At 36.0% G+C, this 17423-nt stretch overlaps 2 protein-coding genes across 2 annotated transcripts; both read right to left on the minus strand.

Annotated features, from left to right (window-relative positions):
- Positions 1 to 1943: 1943 nt before the first annotated feature.
- On the minus strand, positions 1944 to 15681 carry LOC132067440 (disease resistance protein RUN1-like). Its single transcript, XM_059460670.1, has 6 exons — positions 15543 to 15681; positions 6710 to 7834; positions 5587 to 6009; positions 4116 to 5228; positions 3273 to 3779; positions 1944 to 2833 (listed from the first exon to the last, which is right to left on the minus strand). The coding sequence occupies exons 2-6, from the start codon at positions 7769 to 7771 to the stop codon at positions 2171 to 2173; spliced, it is 3768 nt and encodes a 1255-aa protein (XP_059316653.1). The 5' UTR covers positions 7772 to 7834; positions 15543 to 15681; the 3' UTR covers positions 1944 to 2170.
- Positions 15258 to 16206, minus strand: LOC132067441 (disease resistance protein RPV1-like). Its single transcript, XM_059460671.1, has one exon. It carries the CDS (start codon positions 16022 to 16024, stop codon positions 15533 to 15535), a length of 492 nt encoding a protein of 163 aa, XP_059316654.1. The 5' UTR covers positions 16025 to 16206; the 3' UTR covers positions 15258 to 15532.
- Between the last annotated feature and the right edge of the window lie 1217 nt (positions 16207 to 17423).

Below are 17423 nucleotides of genomic sequence, written 5' to 3' on the forward strand. Positions count from 1 at the left end.
ATATATATGTGTTTGGAATATGTAGATCCAAAGTTCGTCGAAACTAAAGAATAGACACATTAAATTTCTAATTGTATGAAGAAAAGAGTTCAGAGTCTTCTTGTGTCAATAGAGCATATTAGTACAAGCTCCATTATGGTGGATCCGCTCATGAAAGGTTGCAACCTAAAGTTATTTTTTTTTTATATGAGCTTGTAGCTTATATGGATGTCGTTGGACTCTAGGATGAGCCACTTCAGTGGGAGTTTGTTGTTTTATCTATGCTTTTGACGTGTTTAAGAATATTTTTTGTACAAATGAAAGTTTTGAGAATTTTATGTTCATGCGTTAATTGAGAACTCTGAAAATAAAGTTATGGACTTTCTACTGCGGTTTTGCATAAAGTGTAAGAAAGTAGTTTATGGACTATTTAAGTCATAAAGTAGGATCAGTTGGAAATAGGCATGACTGAGATCAATTTTACATGTAATTTCCATGCTACGCGTCCATACTTGATCTATGTCATTGATTTTGCTGATATTGTGATCATTGATGGGTTTAGTGACGAATATCTATCACAAAAACCTCTTTGATCATATATTAGTACGATTAATGGACCAGATTGCTTAGAGATAGCAAATTGTGCGCGCTATAAACTTTTTGGTTATGTACAATTTTTCAGAAATATATGTGGTCCAAGTGGGAGATTGTTAAAAATTATCTATTTAGTGGACTCACATATTTAATATAATTATACAAAGATATGCTATCAATTAAAGACGCCATTTTTCTTATCTAACAAAGTGTTATTTTTATGGGCTATATATAAATCTTATGTTATAAGGTATGAATTTTATATGCGTAGAAACCTAGTTATTCTCTTCAGTTATAATTAATGGGTTTATAACTGAAGAGTTACACCTCTTCTGAAATATTACATCTGAAGAGTTATGTCTCTTTCGAAGAGGTGCCTCGCCATTATATATTGGTTGTGGTTCCTAAGTCTGTTACCAATTCTCTTCCTCTCTGTCCCATTAAGAGAAGTGCCATAAAGAAAGTAACAAGACTTAGAAGATTCTGCCTTCCTTCTATCGATTCTTACAATGGACGAAAGGTAAGTGTCTTTATTATTCTTCTAGATTTCTGTCGCTGTCTAATAATTTACTTGCGATCTTGTGTGGAGTATATAAAATTTTCCAACTTTGGGGACTTGGTCTGCTTGCATAATTTTGGGCAATCCTCACTTCATGAACTAGCTTTCGGGATTGAGTTAGACCCATGGTCCATTTCTTTTATCATGTCATAACGAATGAAAGAAGTTAGCAAGTTTCTTTGACACAGACTACTGAGATTCATCAAACAGATCCTCATCATTATCATCAAAGTCATCCTCATTTTTATAGAAGGCAAGCACGCGATGCAACCGACCGTATACAACCTTACCAAAGATTTCAAGCTTTCAAGGCCAGGACGAGTATCTTTATATCTTCTTGCAATTACTGAATTGGAGTTCTTCCAAGTATTTCAAATTTGATATACTAGTTATACTTTCCATTGCGGAGCAGTTTGCAACAAACCGTACCATACCTAAGTATAAGGAGAAACTTGAGCTTTCTGCTGTTTGGGAGTTCAGAGAGAGCAGTTTCAGCCATATAAAGGTAAGACAAACTCTTGAGGCTCTGAATGAAGTTCCAAACAATTGTTCAGATTCAACTTCCAAACTCTTTCTGATAAGCCTATCGCGTCTCGCAACTCAGTATTTGATGTACTCCATATGCGCGATGTAGTCAAACATAATCTCTTCCTTTTTAACATAAATGTCCAAGGACATTGAGATTAACTTATCGCTCAAGGACTAGCAATTGCTGACCGTGAAGAATTTTAAATGAGATACTAAACCAACAGAATGTGACAATTCTTCTGTGGAGCTTTGATCAAGATAATGTCCTATTAAAGATTTAACATTGCCAAGGAAATCAGGAAGTGAGATGAACCCCCTGCACATTCTCAATCTAAATTCCACAAGATTTTCAGATTTTCAATGGAATCAGGCATTTCCTTTACAGCAGATTGGTTAAAAGAGAGCTCTCTCAGCAAACCTAGATTACTATTCACTGCATAACAATCTAAGCATTATTATTCACCGCATAAACAATCACACAAAATACACATTTAACACGAGTATGTCAAGTTAAATGAAGAATCCACGCTCATGGGTTGAAAACCTCCTAAAGAGAAGGTACTTTAAAGCACAGAAAATCTCCTTGACAAAGCTAAAAAAGCTCTGTGTTCTTTCCCCTTCCCCATCTTCTTGAGCTGAGTCCGAGCTGAAGATATTGCTCTCTCTGTCAGAGGCCCCATAAAACCGTGTTAACCTTTCTGATACAGATTGTTGGCTTTCATCCAATGATTCTTCATTACCTTCATAATCATCATCACATTCATAAACTAAATGTATCCCACATTTCTTCAGTTCAATCCCTGTAATGGGTAAGTTGCCCAAGCCAACCTGTATGATATCGCCATCTTCGAGTATAGACACTAATGGATGATAATCTTGATACCTGCATAAATAAACTTGATACTCGGGCGTAGTAGGGACTCCTTTTAAGTACATGCCAGTAGTATCTACTGGTCTATTTGCTCTAACGATTTTTGCAAAGATATTAGGTATTACGGGCAATTCATCCCTCAAATTATCTGGTTCAGCACAGTCCACAGAAACAACTATGGCAATAATCACTGCTTTGATTTCATTGTTTTCGTGCCTTGAGAAATGCACCTCGCTTGGAGTAAACCAACTAGGGATTTCAGTGCCTGGAATACTAAAATTATCCAAGTTCTTCACAGCAACCTGAGTGTGAAAACCTTTTCATTAGTCTAACAGGTAACCTTTTGCCAAGAAATTGATGAACGAAACGGTGTGTTTGGTATGAAGGAAAAAAAAATGCGGAAAATGTTTTTGCGGAATATATCATTTTTTGGTATTTGTTTGCCAGAAAATATTCCTCAACAGACGAGAAATAATGACTTTCCGCAACTTTTGGGCGAACAGTCATTTTCCTTCTTAATTATCTCAACTCTTAACTTCATATCACTGTTTTAACCAACATTTAGAAATTATTATCAATCTTTTAAATACTCAAGTATTTCGTCGAACACTTACCGATTTGCTCATATATTATTATTAATTTTTTATACATATTTTTTGCTGGAAAAAGATTTTCCACTTATCAATCAAACACCAGAAAACATTTTTCCAACAAACACACTTAAATCGAAGAAAGCAGTACCTTATCAAATCTGCTTCCAACAATAGAGGCACAAGAGACATTGCATCCAGCCATATGTAGCATCTTTAAGGATTTCAAGCATTCAACACCTTGGATGTCTACCAAACTCATGCAATTCGCAAGGTTTAGCTCGCGCAAGAACTTTAACTCTGATATTTCATGTATACTTTCTAGTGATCCACAGTTTGCAGCGTCTATCTCGAGCAAATTTGAGGGAAGAGGAGGAAGAGCTTTCAGCTGTTTGCAATGGGGAATAAGAAGCTTTTTCAAGAAATGTAGTCCTTTCAGACTAGATGGCAGATGGGAAAAATCATTGTGACCAAGATTGATGATCTCCAAATATGATAGTTTCTCAAAATCATCAGGTATTTTCCCAACTATTCTCCACGCATGTGCATCAAGTTCTTTTAACAAGGATAGCTCTGAGAAAGATGCAGGAAGCACAATAGGTGCTGTTCCCGTTTCTGCATAGGTAGCTGACCCTGTGATTTCAGTACTTTGTAGTACCTGCAGAGGTGTATCCAAAAAAATTCATAAGTTCAAGGTTCTGAGTTTTTTGAAAATGTGGGCTCAAGATATAACAATAAATACTGGGATAATTACATTTTTGGACCGCTCAAAAAGATTATAACCAGGCAAATGTATAGCTTGTGTATATTAAGTATAAATATACATATCGCATATACAAATACAAATACACATATAACACATCTAAATATACATATAACATACATAATCAGTGTGTGTTGTATATATTGGCTAGTGCCTGAATTTAATTTCGGCCGACGGGCCAGGAATAAAGAATGCTCTATAATATTTATACTAATTTTCACCACTGTCTACCTGGCAGAAAGGCTTCTTTCCCATCCTAAGAATCATTAAGCTCGATAGCATCCCAAAAGATTCAGGTAATACTGTTACTGCAGTCTCCTCCATTAGCAAGTGTACTAAGTTCTTCAGTTCTCCAACAGAAGATGGCAGTTTGCACAGTCGCTTACATTTGGTCAATCTCAATATGACAAGATTCTGCAACTTCCCAACTGATTCTGGCAGCTCCATGATAGCATCATTTCTAGTAATAGTCATTGTTCTAAGAGCTAACAATTCTCCAATGGAGTGAGGAAGCGAGCCAAGGTGCGCACAATTCCTTATTTCAAGAGTCTTCAGTGAATGAAGGGCTCCAACATGATCTGGAAGACTACGGATTGGCACGTTATCTATTTGAAGCTCAACCAAAGAAGACAATCCTTTAATTGAAACAGGCAACGCAGTCAAATATTGACACTTTCCAAGCGATAAGGACCTAAGATAATATAGAGAACCAATAGAATCTGGCATAATTTCTATCGCACTGCCATAAAGCCAGAGATTTGCTAAAGATTTGACCTTGCCAACAGAATTGGGAATAGCAGCAAGTGATCCACACCATATTAAGCTTAGTGTATGAAGCTTCTGCAAATGCTCAATAGAATCCGGTACTTCTTCCACAGCAGAACCATTAAGAGAAAGTTCCTTCAAAGCACTTAAATTTCCTAATAACCGGGGAAGTCGTTTGAATGAGTGGCAGTTGTTTAAGCTTAACCTTTCAAGTTTTGTTAAGCGAAATATACTTTGAGGCAACTTCTCTATAGCAGTCCCATCTAATAGAAGCTCTTGTAAAGATTTCATCTTGCCTATATCTTCAGGTAGCTGTTTCAATCTCGAGCAACCCGAGAGTATCAGCTTTTCAAGATTTTTCAGCCCAGAGACCTCACTTGGAAATTCAACAAGGTTGCGGCAATCTCTTAGATTTAAATGACATAAAGTTTTCAGATTCCCGATTGCTCTGTGAATCCTTTGCAATGCACTGCAGCGCTCAGCTATCAACTTTTCCAGTGCTTTATGCATGGATAAATCAGGAATAGCTGTTATTTTATGACAATCAGAGAGATTCATAACTTTCAATTTGTTGGCCGCCTGCACAGTTTAGAAAAACAGGGTTAAAGAATATATATTTGAGATTGAAAGAAATGAGACCATATCAGGACTTTCATCAACTAGAGGATGCAATTCAGGTATCCAAATTGTATACAACTAAAGTTCTGTGATTATGATTTCCCTTTGGGATTTGTAATCCAATGCTACTTCGTTTTTTATAATAATAAATTATCATAGCTGACGAGACATATTTTAACTTCTTCTTTGCCAGATTACCACCCTCCATCAGCAAGCTCTTGACATTAATTATATATGTGAAAAATGTAAAAGCTTAAGAATTGAAAAAAGCAAATAGTATGGTTTAGTTAGTTTCATCAGCATGACAAGTAAAGCATACCTTTTTTCGACTCCAGGTCCATTCCCGGCTTCCAATCCTCTCTATTTGGCTCTCTGAGAGATCAAGTACGGCAAGTTCACTTGGATAATCATTAGAATAATAACTTGAAAGATTGCATCTTTTCCACTGGAGCCATTTTAGTGAAGAAGGTAACTTCCCCAAATTTCCTTCTAGTTTCACATTATCGAATTGGAGCAGCCGCAGATTAACTATTGGATCAAATACTTCAGTCTTCAATACCAACTCATTGGTTTCTTTTGCATCATTCTGAAATTGTTGTTTGTATAACTCTTTAATGTAAGCTAAAGCAGAACTGAGACTGGGCGCTTGTTGAAATTGCTCTCTGGTAATTGCCTTGGTGCTTTTGATCTTTGATGACTTATGCTGCTGATTCAGGATGATCCCTTGGATGTGCTGTGTCCCCTGTTATTTTCATAACACACTTAATTTCTGTAGTATAATATAAGATTAGCAGAAAACAAAATTAGAGCAGCTGGAAGTTCTTGTAGTGTACTAAGAAAGAAAATCAAGAGTACAAGATGCCGTGTTTAAGCCTTTACATGAGTGCTGGGAGTGGAAATGTATTGCTTTTGACCCTGAAGCGGATCCAGGATTTAAATATAATGGGTTCAACATTTAAGATTCTCCCCACTGAACTCATTGTACTGTTAAAATTATGGGTTTAGATATAATATTTGTTGAGATTTTAGTAGATTTTTACACATATATCTACACTCCAAATCAGAAGTTACGGGTTCATCTGAACCCGTAGCCAAAAGACTATCCCCACCCCTGCCCTGAATTACAGATTTTTCCATTTCGAGCTGGTGATTTGTCTTACAATCTTGAAATAAATGAAGGGGTTTCTTGCATGAATCTCTTATCTCCGAAATCGGCTACATGTTATTAGACCACGAACTAGATTCAACAGAAGTGTATTAGTATACATGACAATAAACCTAGAATATAACAGAAGAGTTTTAATTTTTATTCGGTTACATGATGTAATTACAGGCAACTGATTGCAAAAGGTGGGATCAGTTACATGGAAAACAAGACAGGTCAAAGTATACTGATAATATAAAAAAGATTTTTATAAATTAAATTCATAAGGAAGTTGTACCTTCCTTCCTTGTAACACACTCAAAACATCAGCAACATCCCAGAGCCTGCTGCGATTTCCAGGATTGAAAAGGCCTTCTTGCCTAACAATTTGTCTTCCCATATCTCTTATCTGGTCATGCATCCACAAGTCCCCACCATCAATCACCTTAATCAATGATCTAGCGGTTAATGTGTCAAATGCAATCCTGGCTCTAAAACCACATCCTTTCATCACATCAATTACATCTTCTACTTTCTTATCTAGTTGATCAAGAAATAAACATGCAACATCCAGAAATATACACTTCTCTTCATCATCAAGTCCATCGTAACTTATCTTCAAGATATCTTGAAGACGGGGTAAGCGAATTTGCTTTAGCTTTTCTAGAGCATCTAACCATTCCTCCTCGCTTCTTTTATCAAACAAGAAAGAACCAAAAACTTCAAGAGCCAATGGTAGCCTTCCAGTGATTGAGACAATTTGCCTGGATATATTATGAAAAGGTGGAGATGGCTCCCGTCTTTTAAATGCGTGGTAACTGAATAGTTTTAGTGAGTCAGTATCACCCAATTCTCTCACCTCAAACGTCTCGTTAACGATGTCTTCTAGCAAAACTTCTCTGTTTCTAGTACTAATGACAACCCTGCTTCCTTCAAAAAACCAATTTTTTCCTCCAATTAGTGCCTCTAGTATGTTTACGTCATCACTTACATAATCAACATCATCTAAGACCAGCAGAATGCGCGTTTGTTGCAGCATTCGCCTGAATTTTACTCTTCCGTCATGTGCATTATTAGGGGAGAAGGAGAACGGCTTGCTAGGGAACAGACCCTGTATGATTTTCTTCTGAAGGGACACAATGCCTTGTTGAGTTGCTATTTCCTTAGCATTCAAGATAAAAGTCCTGTGTGTAAAATGACAAGCAAGTTTATTGTAAAGAGCCTTAGACAGAGTTGTTTTACCAACTCCTGCTATTCCATGCAACCCCAAGATTTTGACACCGTTGCGCTTGACATCCAACAGCCTTATTAGTTCTTCTAGACTGTAATCAATTCCAACAACAAATGGAGCTACAATCATTGGGGAATTGGCAATTCATGCAGAACTCTTTCCACCAAAGACTGGATTAACTGTGACTCATCACTGTAGAATGTGAGAAAATTAATTAAGATCAAGTTAACTTAGGTGGTCTTATACATTTTCTAAAAATCATATAAGAGCAAGTTCAGAGGTAAACGAAAATGATAATGTCACGACGCAAACTAGGGGGACATGACGGGCATTCGGCAGCATCTCCCTGCCGAGTGAATACTTATCCCCTATATCAGTTTGCCATAGATGTGCTCTTTGTGGCACCATCATATCAACAAACATGTATGATACCCAACAATAATAAAAGAAGGAATTTCCAACAGTCTCACAAACATTATAACCCAAAAATTATTTCAATATAACAACTGTCAAGAGTCCCACATCGGCCCTGTAAGGCATGGGTGGTCTCTTTAATTTGGCTTTGGCAATCCTCACCTCTTGAGCTAGCTTTTGGCGTTGAGTTAGGCCCAAGATCCATAACAACAACTAAACCAATCTATGGGTCATTACGACCTAAAGTAAAGCTCAATAGGATAAAATAGATTCAAGAATAGTTTGGGAGCCTAAGAGTATCCAAAATACATCATCAAAATGGACGCAATGCAAATTATCTGAAAAACAAATGGGAAAGACATAGATGACACCACTTGAAAAAAGTTTAGCTCACTGCTAGAATTGGAGAAGTTGGATGCGATGCTCAGTCAATTTCTTCAGATGGAATTTCAAAAATTGTAGACATGAGGTAAGTGGCGGTTGGTTTCATATGTATCCAGTAAGTCTCATGGACCTTCCTCTAAAAGGTGGGACAAATATTTTTGAAGACATGCATCATACTTATAAAACATAGTCCTTTTATAAGTATTTCATGATTCAATGAAAAAATATATGTTCATGAAACTTTAGCCTTCACATGATTCAATATGAATTCTCAACATCATATGCATTTCATATAAACAACATCATATGCAGTCATACTTCCACAAACTCTTGAATGAAGAAGGGGACAGGGACATTGTGTTGGGAGATTTAGAACATACAGGGAGGAGTCGCGATTTTGGGTATTGTAGGAGTATTAAGGTTAAGGAGGTTACGGGTGTTGGTCGTAGGATGCGCAAGGGAAGAGCGACCAGACCTCACGAGATTCCCGGGAATTTTGGAAGATTGCGGGCTCGGCAGGTTTGGAGTGGCTGACTAGGTTGTTTAATGTCATCTTTAAGACGGCAATGATGCCCGAAGAATGGAGGTCGCGTGTAATGATCCCTCATGTCTGAGAACAAGGGCGATATCCGAGTTGCGGCAACGATAGAGGTATCGAAATTTGCTAAGCCGGAGTATGAAAGTGTGGGAAAGGGTGGTGGAGTTGAGGGTGAGGAGAGGCGTATCTATTTCGGCGAACCGGTTCGGATTAATGCGGGACTCTCGGTTACGAGAAGCCATCCATCTTGTAAGGAGGCGAGGTGAGGGGTATAGGGAGAGAAGAGGGACTCGCGCGTGGTATTCATTGACCTAGAAAAGGCTTACGACAAAGTTCCCGAGGAGATCTATAGAGATGCTTGGAGGCTAAAGGTGTGCACAGTGGCGTACATTGGGTGATCGAGGACATGTATGAGGGAGCGAAGACCGGGGTAAGGACGATGGGAGGAGACTCGGGAGACCTTAGAGTTGTGATGGGGTTGCGTCGAAGGATCGGTATTAGTCGATTTTATTTGCCTTGGTGATGGATGAATTGACGCTGCAAATTCAAAGTGAGGTGCCATGGTGTATGCTTTTCGCGGATGACATAGTCATGATCGACGAGACTCGTAGCGGAGTTAACGCTAAGCTGGAGGGTTGAAGACGGAGACTGCGGGTCTAAAGGGTTCGAGCGGTAGAACAGACGAGAATACTCGGAGTGCAAGTTCGGTGAAGCACCTCGGGGAGGTGGCATGGAAGTGAGGCTTGGTACCCCGAGTCATCCCGGAAAAGTAGTTTCAAGTATCTTGGGTCTATTATACAAGGCGGCGGGGAGATTGACGATGATTTCACATATCGTATTGGGGCGGGGGTGGATGAAATGGAGGCTCGGCTTAGGTCTTGTGTGATAAGAAGGTGCCGCACGACTTAAAGGCAAGTTCTACAAAGTGGTGGTTAGGCAAACTTGTTGTATGGGACGGAGTGTTGGCCGATTAAGATCTCTCGCGTTCGAAAAGATGAAAGTTGCGAGATAAGAATGTTGAGATGGATGTGTGGGCACGTCGGGGTGACGGGATTAGGAATGAGGCTATCAGGGCCCTGGGTGGGAGGTGGCCTCGGTGGAAGATAAGATGCGGGAAGCGAAATGCGAGATGGTTTGGACATGTGAAGAGGAGAGACACAGATGTCCCAATGCGGAGGTGTGAAAGGTTGGCCATGGATGGTTTTAGAAGAGGTAGGGGTAGGCCGAAGAAGTATTGGGGAGAGATGATTAGACAGGACATGACGCGATTCTGACTTCAGGGACATGACCTTAGATAGGAGGGTATGGAGGACTCGGATTAGGGTAGAAAGGCTAGTAGATAGTATCGTTTATCCTTTCATACTAGTAGTCGCATTATCGCGATATAAGTTCTTGTCTTTGATTTACTGCTACTATACGTTATTTCACCATACTTTGATTATCTTATTTTATACGTGATAGCTTTACTACCCACTATTGCTTAATGGCATTAGCTTAGTCGCTTTCGTTATTTTCATTTCCATATCGCTTTAAATTTTTTGGCCTATACGACCTCTTTTTATGCTTTATTGAGTAGGGTCTTTCGAAAATAGTAGTCTACCTTGGTAGGGTAAGATGCAACGTACACCCTCTTTGAGACCTACGTTGTGGGATTTCACTGGGTTAATGTTGTTGTAATTACAGTAGACATTATCTGAAAACACAATTAAGCTTTTCGAATAGGCCATAAACATATACTATACTAGGAAGATTCCGTCTAGACACTGACACGTCATCATGGTGGTTGATCAACATCACCTCCTGTAAAGAACTATGTCTATTTGTAATGTCATATACGAGTAAGATAAGGAATGCTAGCAAGACTCAAAAGGAAATCCAAATGTACCACTGATATTTATTGGATAGAGATAAGCATGATTAATGAGATCATGATCCTACATCGGCACGTGTGGTTTCTAGATAACACAACCAGTACTACAACACCGAATATCCTGTTAGTCATCTAAGGTTCCTCCAAAAACATACCTTTAACATTCATAATCCAAAAACAACAACAACAACCAGTGAAATCCCACAACGTGGGGTCTGAGGAGGGTAGAGTGTACGCAGGTCTTACTCCTACCTTTGGTAGGACGGCAGTTACCGAAAGACCCTCGGCTCAATAAAAAGCATAAAAAGAGATCAGATAAGGCTAAGAAATTCAAAGCGATATGGAAATGAAAATAACGAAAGCGACAAAGTCATGATAAAGCAGTTTGCAAAGGGACAGTAGCTATTACAGATAAAATAAGATAATCAAAGTACATAAAATAACAGATAGTAGTAGAAATCAAAGCACAAGAAATTATAGCGCGATATATAATGCGACTACTAATATGAAAGGATAAACGAGACTATCTACTAGCCTTCTACCCTAATCTGAGTCCTCTATACTCTCCTATCTAAGGTCATGTCCTCGGTAAGCTGTAACTGCGTCATAATCCAAAAACATGTTGGAAAAAGTATTAGAGATAATCATATTAAGAAGAACAAATAAGAGATAAATAAAATATAGTAACAACACTAAGATAAGACAGAGTTGAAATTGGATAATCCGGTTCAAGGCACGCTATGAATGACGCTGTCTTCAGAGTAGATTTCCGTCACTACTCGGGTGTAAATAGCAAAGTGACGTTCTACTCCCAAGACATAATGAACCACTCAGGAATTTTCTAATGTGCACTCAAATAGAAGTTCCAAAGAACCTTTTTAATCTCTCAACTGCTTTTGTAGGAATTCGGAATAAGAAGAAAAATGGCCTCTCGAAGAAAATGACATAATAGAGAGCATAAAGATCTAGATCTGTTGTTGTTGATTTTCTGCAGAGGGATAGTATTTATAGAAAATGAAACACACCTCTTCATGAATAGATTTACCCCTTGAGATTGAATGATACATTTTCACAATGAATAGGTGTATCTTTTAAAGAATAGGTAACACCTCTTCATAATATATTGTGTCTTTTCAAAGGTACTTTTAAATTTTGAATCACTCCTAAAATAAATTCAACAAAACAACCGTTAGGTTTAAACATGAAAATAAAAACATTCAAGATCTTGCTAATCATATAAAAAATGAACAGTCTGGTGCACTAAGTTCTCGCTATGCGTGGAGTTTCAGGAAGGGCCGGACCACAAAGGAACCGGACCACAAGGGTCTATATATTGCACGTAGCATCCTTACCCTGCATTTCTGCAAGAGACTGTTTCCAAGGTTCGAGCCCGTGATCTTGCTAATTAATCATATCATGATTTAATTTTCATAATAAGCTAAAAATGTTCTTTAATCATTAAAAACACAGTTCAAATACATGTGGGTATCCAAAACATGATCATGAGCTTCGTCGTTGTAAAACATATGCATAAACATCATATTAAATAGTGAAACTTGCATCGACACTCACCCCACAAGCACAAGCCCACAATTTAAATCATAACTATCAATTATGAAATATATCAAACACTTGAAAGGTGATGTGGCTTAGAGTTCCATTATGTAATCTTTAGCTTTAAGGTACATAATTACTCATATTACTTTGTTCAAGGTAAGATAGAGAGCAGTTAATTAAACGAATACATGATCCATTAGAGTTTATTTTGAACTCTAGAATCATCATGCGAACTTTTTTTATTTTTCTTTTTTGAGTTAACAACGTAAAAGTTTTATAATCTATTAGCTAGGTCATTTCAAGAGAATAACAATGGAATCAATAACCTGAAAATAAAATTAAAAAGTAATATTTACATCAAGTCAAATTGCAATGGGGGGAGGAGGTATAATGGGGAAATGAACCACGCAAAAACTAAATGCGTGGTTACAAAACTTGAGCTTTTTTATGGTTATATAACAATAGAATTACAACGGATTTACAACATCATACAATATAATTTTAAAAACAATGAAAACAAACATGATATCAAAGAAAACAATACAATAATAAACCATAGGAAACAATTATCCAGACAGGGGGTTAATGTATGCTGGACTCTTTTTAAAGTCAATATCACTCGTGAATTGAAAACAAGCAAGCAATTGAAAGGGATAATTAAGCTCTAATGTACACTAGCAAGTCAAAGCTGAATATTTAAATTGTCCCTGTTGAATAAGGAAATAAAATAATCGAACCCCATTTGGTGGTAGCACAACTTCAAGATTCAAAATAAGTAATAATTTATTGAGTAAAATATTTTGGTTTACAAAATATGTTATTCGTAAACTAGAACAAGCTGAAAGATTGTTGCATGCATGGGGACAGTGCATTTCCAAGTAATTAGCTAAATAGTAATTACCATTTTATTAAATTTTGATATCTTCTAAGGGAACTTTCTTCAACGATTACTAGTACATTATATTAACATGATTGTGTTAGAGGTATGTTATGGGTTTGAACTATACGGATAATAAAAGCTTGATATTCAAGTGGAGACGAGTATAAAGTCGAATCCATTTCTTATTGAGTTTCGAACTGTACATCACTTATTCTAGAAAATCTCTTAATTATCAAATAAATAAAATTATTGCAATTATGGGCACATTCTCGTTTGTTAATACTAATAACTATTAAGAGGGAAACAAAAGATATGATATTAATAGTCCCTCCGTGGTACATTTACTTGTCCTTCATTACTACTCCCTCCGGCCCAACTAACTTATGTGATATATAGTTTGACTAGACACGGAGTTTAAAAAAGAAAGGAAAACTTTTGAAACTTGTAGTCTAAAACAAGTCATAGATATTTGTATGTTGTAAATTATTTCACTAAGGGTAAAAGTGAAAGTTTTAAGTTAAGTTATTTTTTAATATAAAAATTTATCATTCTTTTTTTTTTTTTTTTTTTTTTTGAATAAATAAAAAGAAAAGTATATCACATAAATTGAGACGGAAGGAGTATGTGTTACTTTTCAGCTTCAAAAAGAGTGGAGGGATTTCAAGTACAAGGGTTAAATTTTTTAATTTTCAGTTTTAATTCAATTATTTATTTTTTGAAAATATTTTTTTTTGAAATTGGTAACTGTTTTTTTGAAAATATTTTTTAGAAAAATTTACATAATAAAAAGTACCAAATTAATTTTAATTTCTCAAAAAATATTTAACAAAATATGTGAAGAAGTTGTGAATAAACAGATACGTAGTTAATTAACTTCTCAAATAATTAATGAGGGTGATATAAAGTGGAAATAGGTTCTCTCTTTCTCCACGTTAAGGATACATTGAAGGTATTTTATCAATTGGATATGCAAAATGACAAAGCATTTCATATTTTCCAGTCGTTAAATAACTTTTAGCGACAACCAGATTTTTTTAATTGTTATACCGTTTTGGAAGAATGTATTAAGGGGTCATTTGCTTGGATGTCAATTTTTTTTTTTTTTTTTTTTTTAAATCAAGCAAATTGGCCAACCAATTCTTAGTTTTGTTTAAAAAAACGTATATTTCAATATAAATCTAATCCCGTATCTGAATAAATCCGGTCAGACGACAATAAAACCATTAGTGTAAATACAGATTTTTTCTTATAGGAAAAGCAATTTCCACAATCTCCTCGCACCCTCAAATGCATCTCATCTTCACACCCACCTCCAACCACCCAATCCCCAGTGGCGGAGCCACGATTTTCGTCGAGGGGATTCAAAATATAAAATAGTAAACATACGAAGAAGCCTAGGGGGTTCAACATCTACTATATATACATAAAAAATAATTTTAACCTTGTAAAAATAGTATTTTTTTCGCTGAGGGAGTTCGGATGAACACCCTCGGCATAGTGTGGCTCCGCCACTGCCAATGCCCACCACCCACACTCCACCCTCACCCCCATCACACCCCACTACCCAACCCTCACCCAACCCACCATCCCATAGTATTTGTGTAGATTATATATAAATGCTTTTAGGATATTAATTTTTGCTTATATACAGAATATAAAAAAAAAAAAATCAACTTATTTTTCCGAAAAACGTTTTTCAAGAAATCATTTTCCATGGGAGTAGTAGTTTCCAAGTTCTCTGTGTTGTAGCAACCTTTTCGATAGTTGATCTTGTACCAATTAGGAATATATTTGAGCGGCCAAATCCATGGTGTCAAGCCCGGAAATAATTCCTTACAGTATTACCATTAATTTGATTTCGCGTAATATTTCTTTTGTTTTAGCATTTTCTATCAAAATATTTCTCCAGACTCCAACCTGAGAATTCCCTTCCACCATATTCTGGATAATAAATTAGACAAGTAATGGATACTGAATCCAACTCGACATCAAAATTCAATTCATATGATAAGAATTGTCCAAAATTATATAAGGAGACCAAATAAATTTATCGCCATCGATGTAAGAGATTAACACGTCCACTATTAGGGGAGGACTCCGTTTCTCAAGACTCAAATTCGCGAGATCCAAGAAGCTTAACAAAATCAGCTGTAACAATCACATTCTAGGGTTTCTTCTATTAGGTCTAATGTTATTTAATAACTAATTTAATTCGAGAACTAATAAAATAAGCTGATAGAGAGAGAATTAATAGTACCTATTATCGTAAACCCAACCAGAAATCCCACCAACTCTTTCCATAGCATTTCTCCATCTCACAGCCTTTTCAACTCCAAATCTTGCTTCTAAATTCTCAAAATCAACCATAAATGGCCCTTTCTGTCTCCTCACATCAGACGGGTCAACCCGGTAGAAAACAGGCAAAACAAGTTTACCCAACTCATAGATTGTTGCTAATTCTTCAAGACACCATCTAGACGAAGCATATTTAGGAGAAATAATAGCAATCGCAGCAGCTGAATCGTTAATCGCCTCCATTAAACCTGGTGCGATCTCATCGCCCTGACTTAATCCTTCACTGTCACGGAAAACTCGAATGCCTTGTGAGTATAACGCATTGTATAAGTTATTTGTGATGTTTTCTCGAGTATCTTCACCTCTAAAACTTAGGAACACATCGTAATTTAACCTTAATGATGTGAGTGAAGGTGTGATGGCGTTCTGCTCGATTTCCTCCATTGCTAAGCTGTTTATTCAGTATTGTCAAAATGCTTTTTGGCTGCAGTACGTACTGTGCATTATGGCGTATTGGTGTATGTATAATTGAAATGGAAGAGGGTTATAAAAGGAATTTCATTTTTTTGTTTTTTTAGTTGGCGTGTGATATCCGCTTTAGACATTCACTGGCTTGAATTCGAGCAGAAAAGTCTTACTACTTTAAAGACAACTGTATTCTCAGCGATCCAATCCAAAATTTCCTATTGAAAATGAAGTATTGTGTCCGTCTAAATTTATATGACACTCTTTTCTTTATAGTCAATATAAAAAAATAGTAATAGTAATATTTTTTGAATATAATTTAACTTGGAATTTTTCATCTCATCCTTAATGAAATGATTTGTAATCACACTCAAATAGATATTTATACGTAATTTATTTTAGACCACATATTTTATAAAAGAATCGTTCATTCTTAAGTTTCGTGCACAGTCAAACACATTAGTACCTTCTCTGTCTTAATTTATGTGGTTCATTTTTTTTTAATCTGTTTCAAAAAAGGATATACCTTTTTATAATTAGAAATAACTTATCTTTTTTTAAAAAAAAATTACTTTCAAAAAATTATTTATAGCTACACAAATATTAAGAATTAATTTAGACCATAAATGTTAAAAAATAAAAAAATCTTAAACTTTGTGTTAGTAAAAGTCGGTCGAAAGGAGCATCAATTAAAATGGATGAATAGCATTTAATGCTCCACCGCACTTAGTAGGCGTTTGGACATGCATGCATTTTCATCTCATGATGAAATCTCAAATCATCCAAAAAGGTATAATTTGAAATTTCAAATCATGATTTTAAATTTTTTAATAAATGTTGACCCATAAGTTTATATTTTATTAAAAAAAAGATCCATAAGTTAGTAGATATATTTATCAATCATGTTTACTCGCCATTTATATAAAAAAGGCAAAAGTCATAGATAGTCCCTTAAACTTTACCACATTTTCCTTATGGCTATCTAAACCTAACATTGTTCTAATTTAATACCTAAATTACTCTGAATTTGTACCACATAGACACTTTTTGCCCACATGACACATAAACTGAATTGCACGTACAATAGGCGCGTGGGTCCTCTTGTAAAATCTTATTTTAGTATTTCTTAAATAACTTTTTACTTTCTTCTTATTTTTCATTTATTTTGATTTTCAAATAATCTGTTTCTCTTTCTTATTCTCTTTCAGCGTGGGTTCTCTTTTGCTTTTCTAACCACCATTTTAGCTACGACATCCCTCTGTTAATTGTTCTCATAACTCCATTAATTCATTCTTAAAATAGTAAGTCCTTTATCCATAAACTATTATGCAACTATTAAATAGAATGTTAGATTAAATAGATGAATAAAAAGGTTCGT

The sequence above is a fragment of the Lycium ferocissimum genome, chromosome 8 (assembly GCF_029784015.1).
Source record: "Lycium ferocissimum isolate CSIRO_LF1 chromosome 8, AGI_CSIRO_Lferr_CH_V1, whole genome shotgun sequence".
In the NCBI taxonomy this organism is placed as follows: Eukaryota; Viridiplantae; Streptophyta; class Magnoliopsida; order Solanales; family Solanaceae; genus Lycium; species Lycium ferocissimum.

Excerpts from the sequence above, each read along its gene's own strand:
- LOC132067440 (XM_059460670.1), bottom strand. The coding sequence starts at position 7,771 with ATGATTGTAGCTCCATTTGTTGTTGGAATTGATTACAGTCTAGAAGAA. Across the intron at positions 5,229-5,586 it reads GGACCTGGAGTCGAAAAAAG|GCGGCCAACAAATTGAAAGT; the intron begins GTATGCTTTACT and ends TAAACTGTGCAG. Across the intron at positions 3,780-4,115 it reads GAAAGAAGCCTTTCTGCCAG|GTACTACAAAGTACTGAAAT; the intron begins GTAGACAGTGGT and ends ACACCTCTGCAG.
- LOC132067441 (XM_059460671.1), bottom strand. The coding sequence starts at position 16,024 with ATGGAGGAAATCGAGCAGAACGCCATCACACCTTCACTCACATCATTA.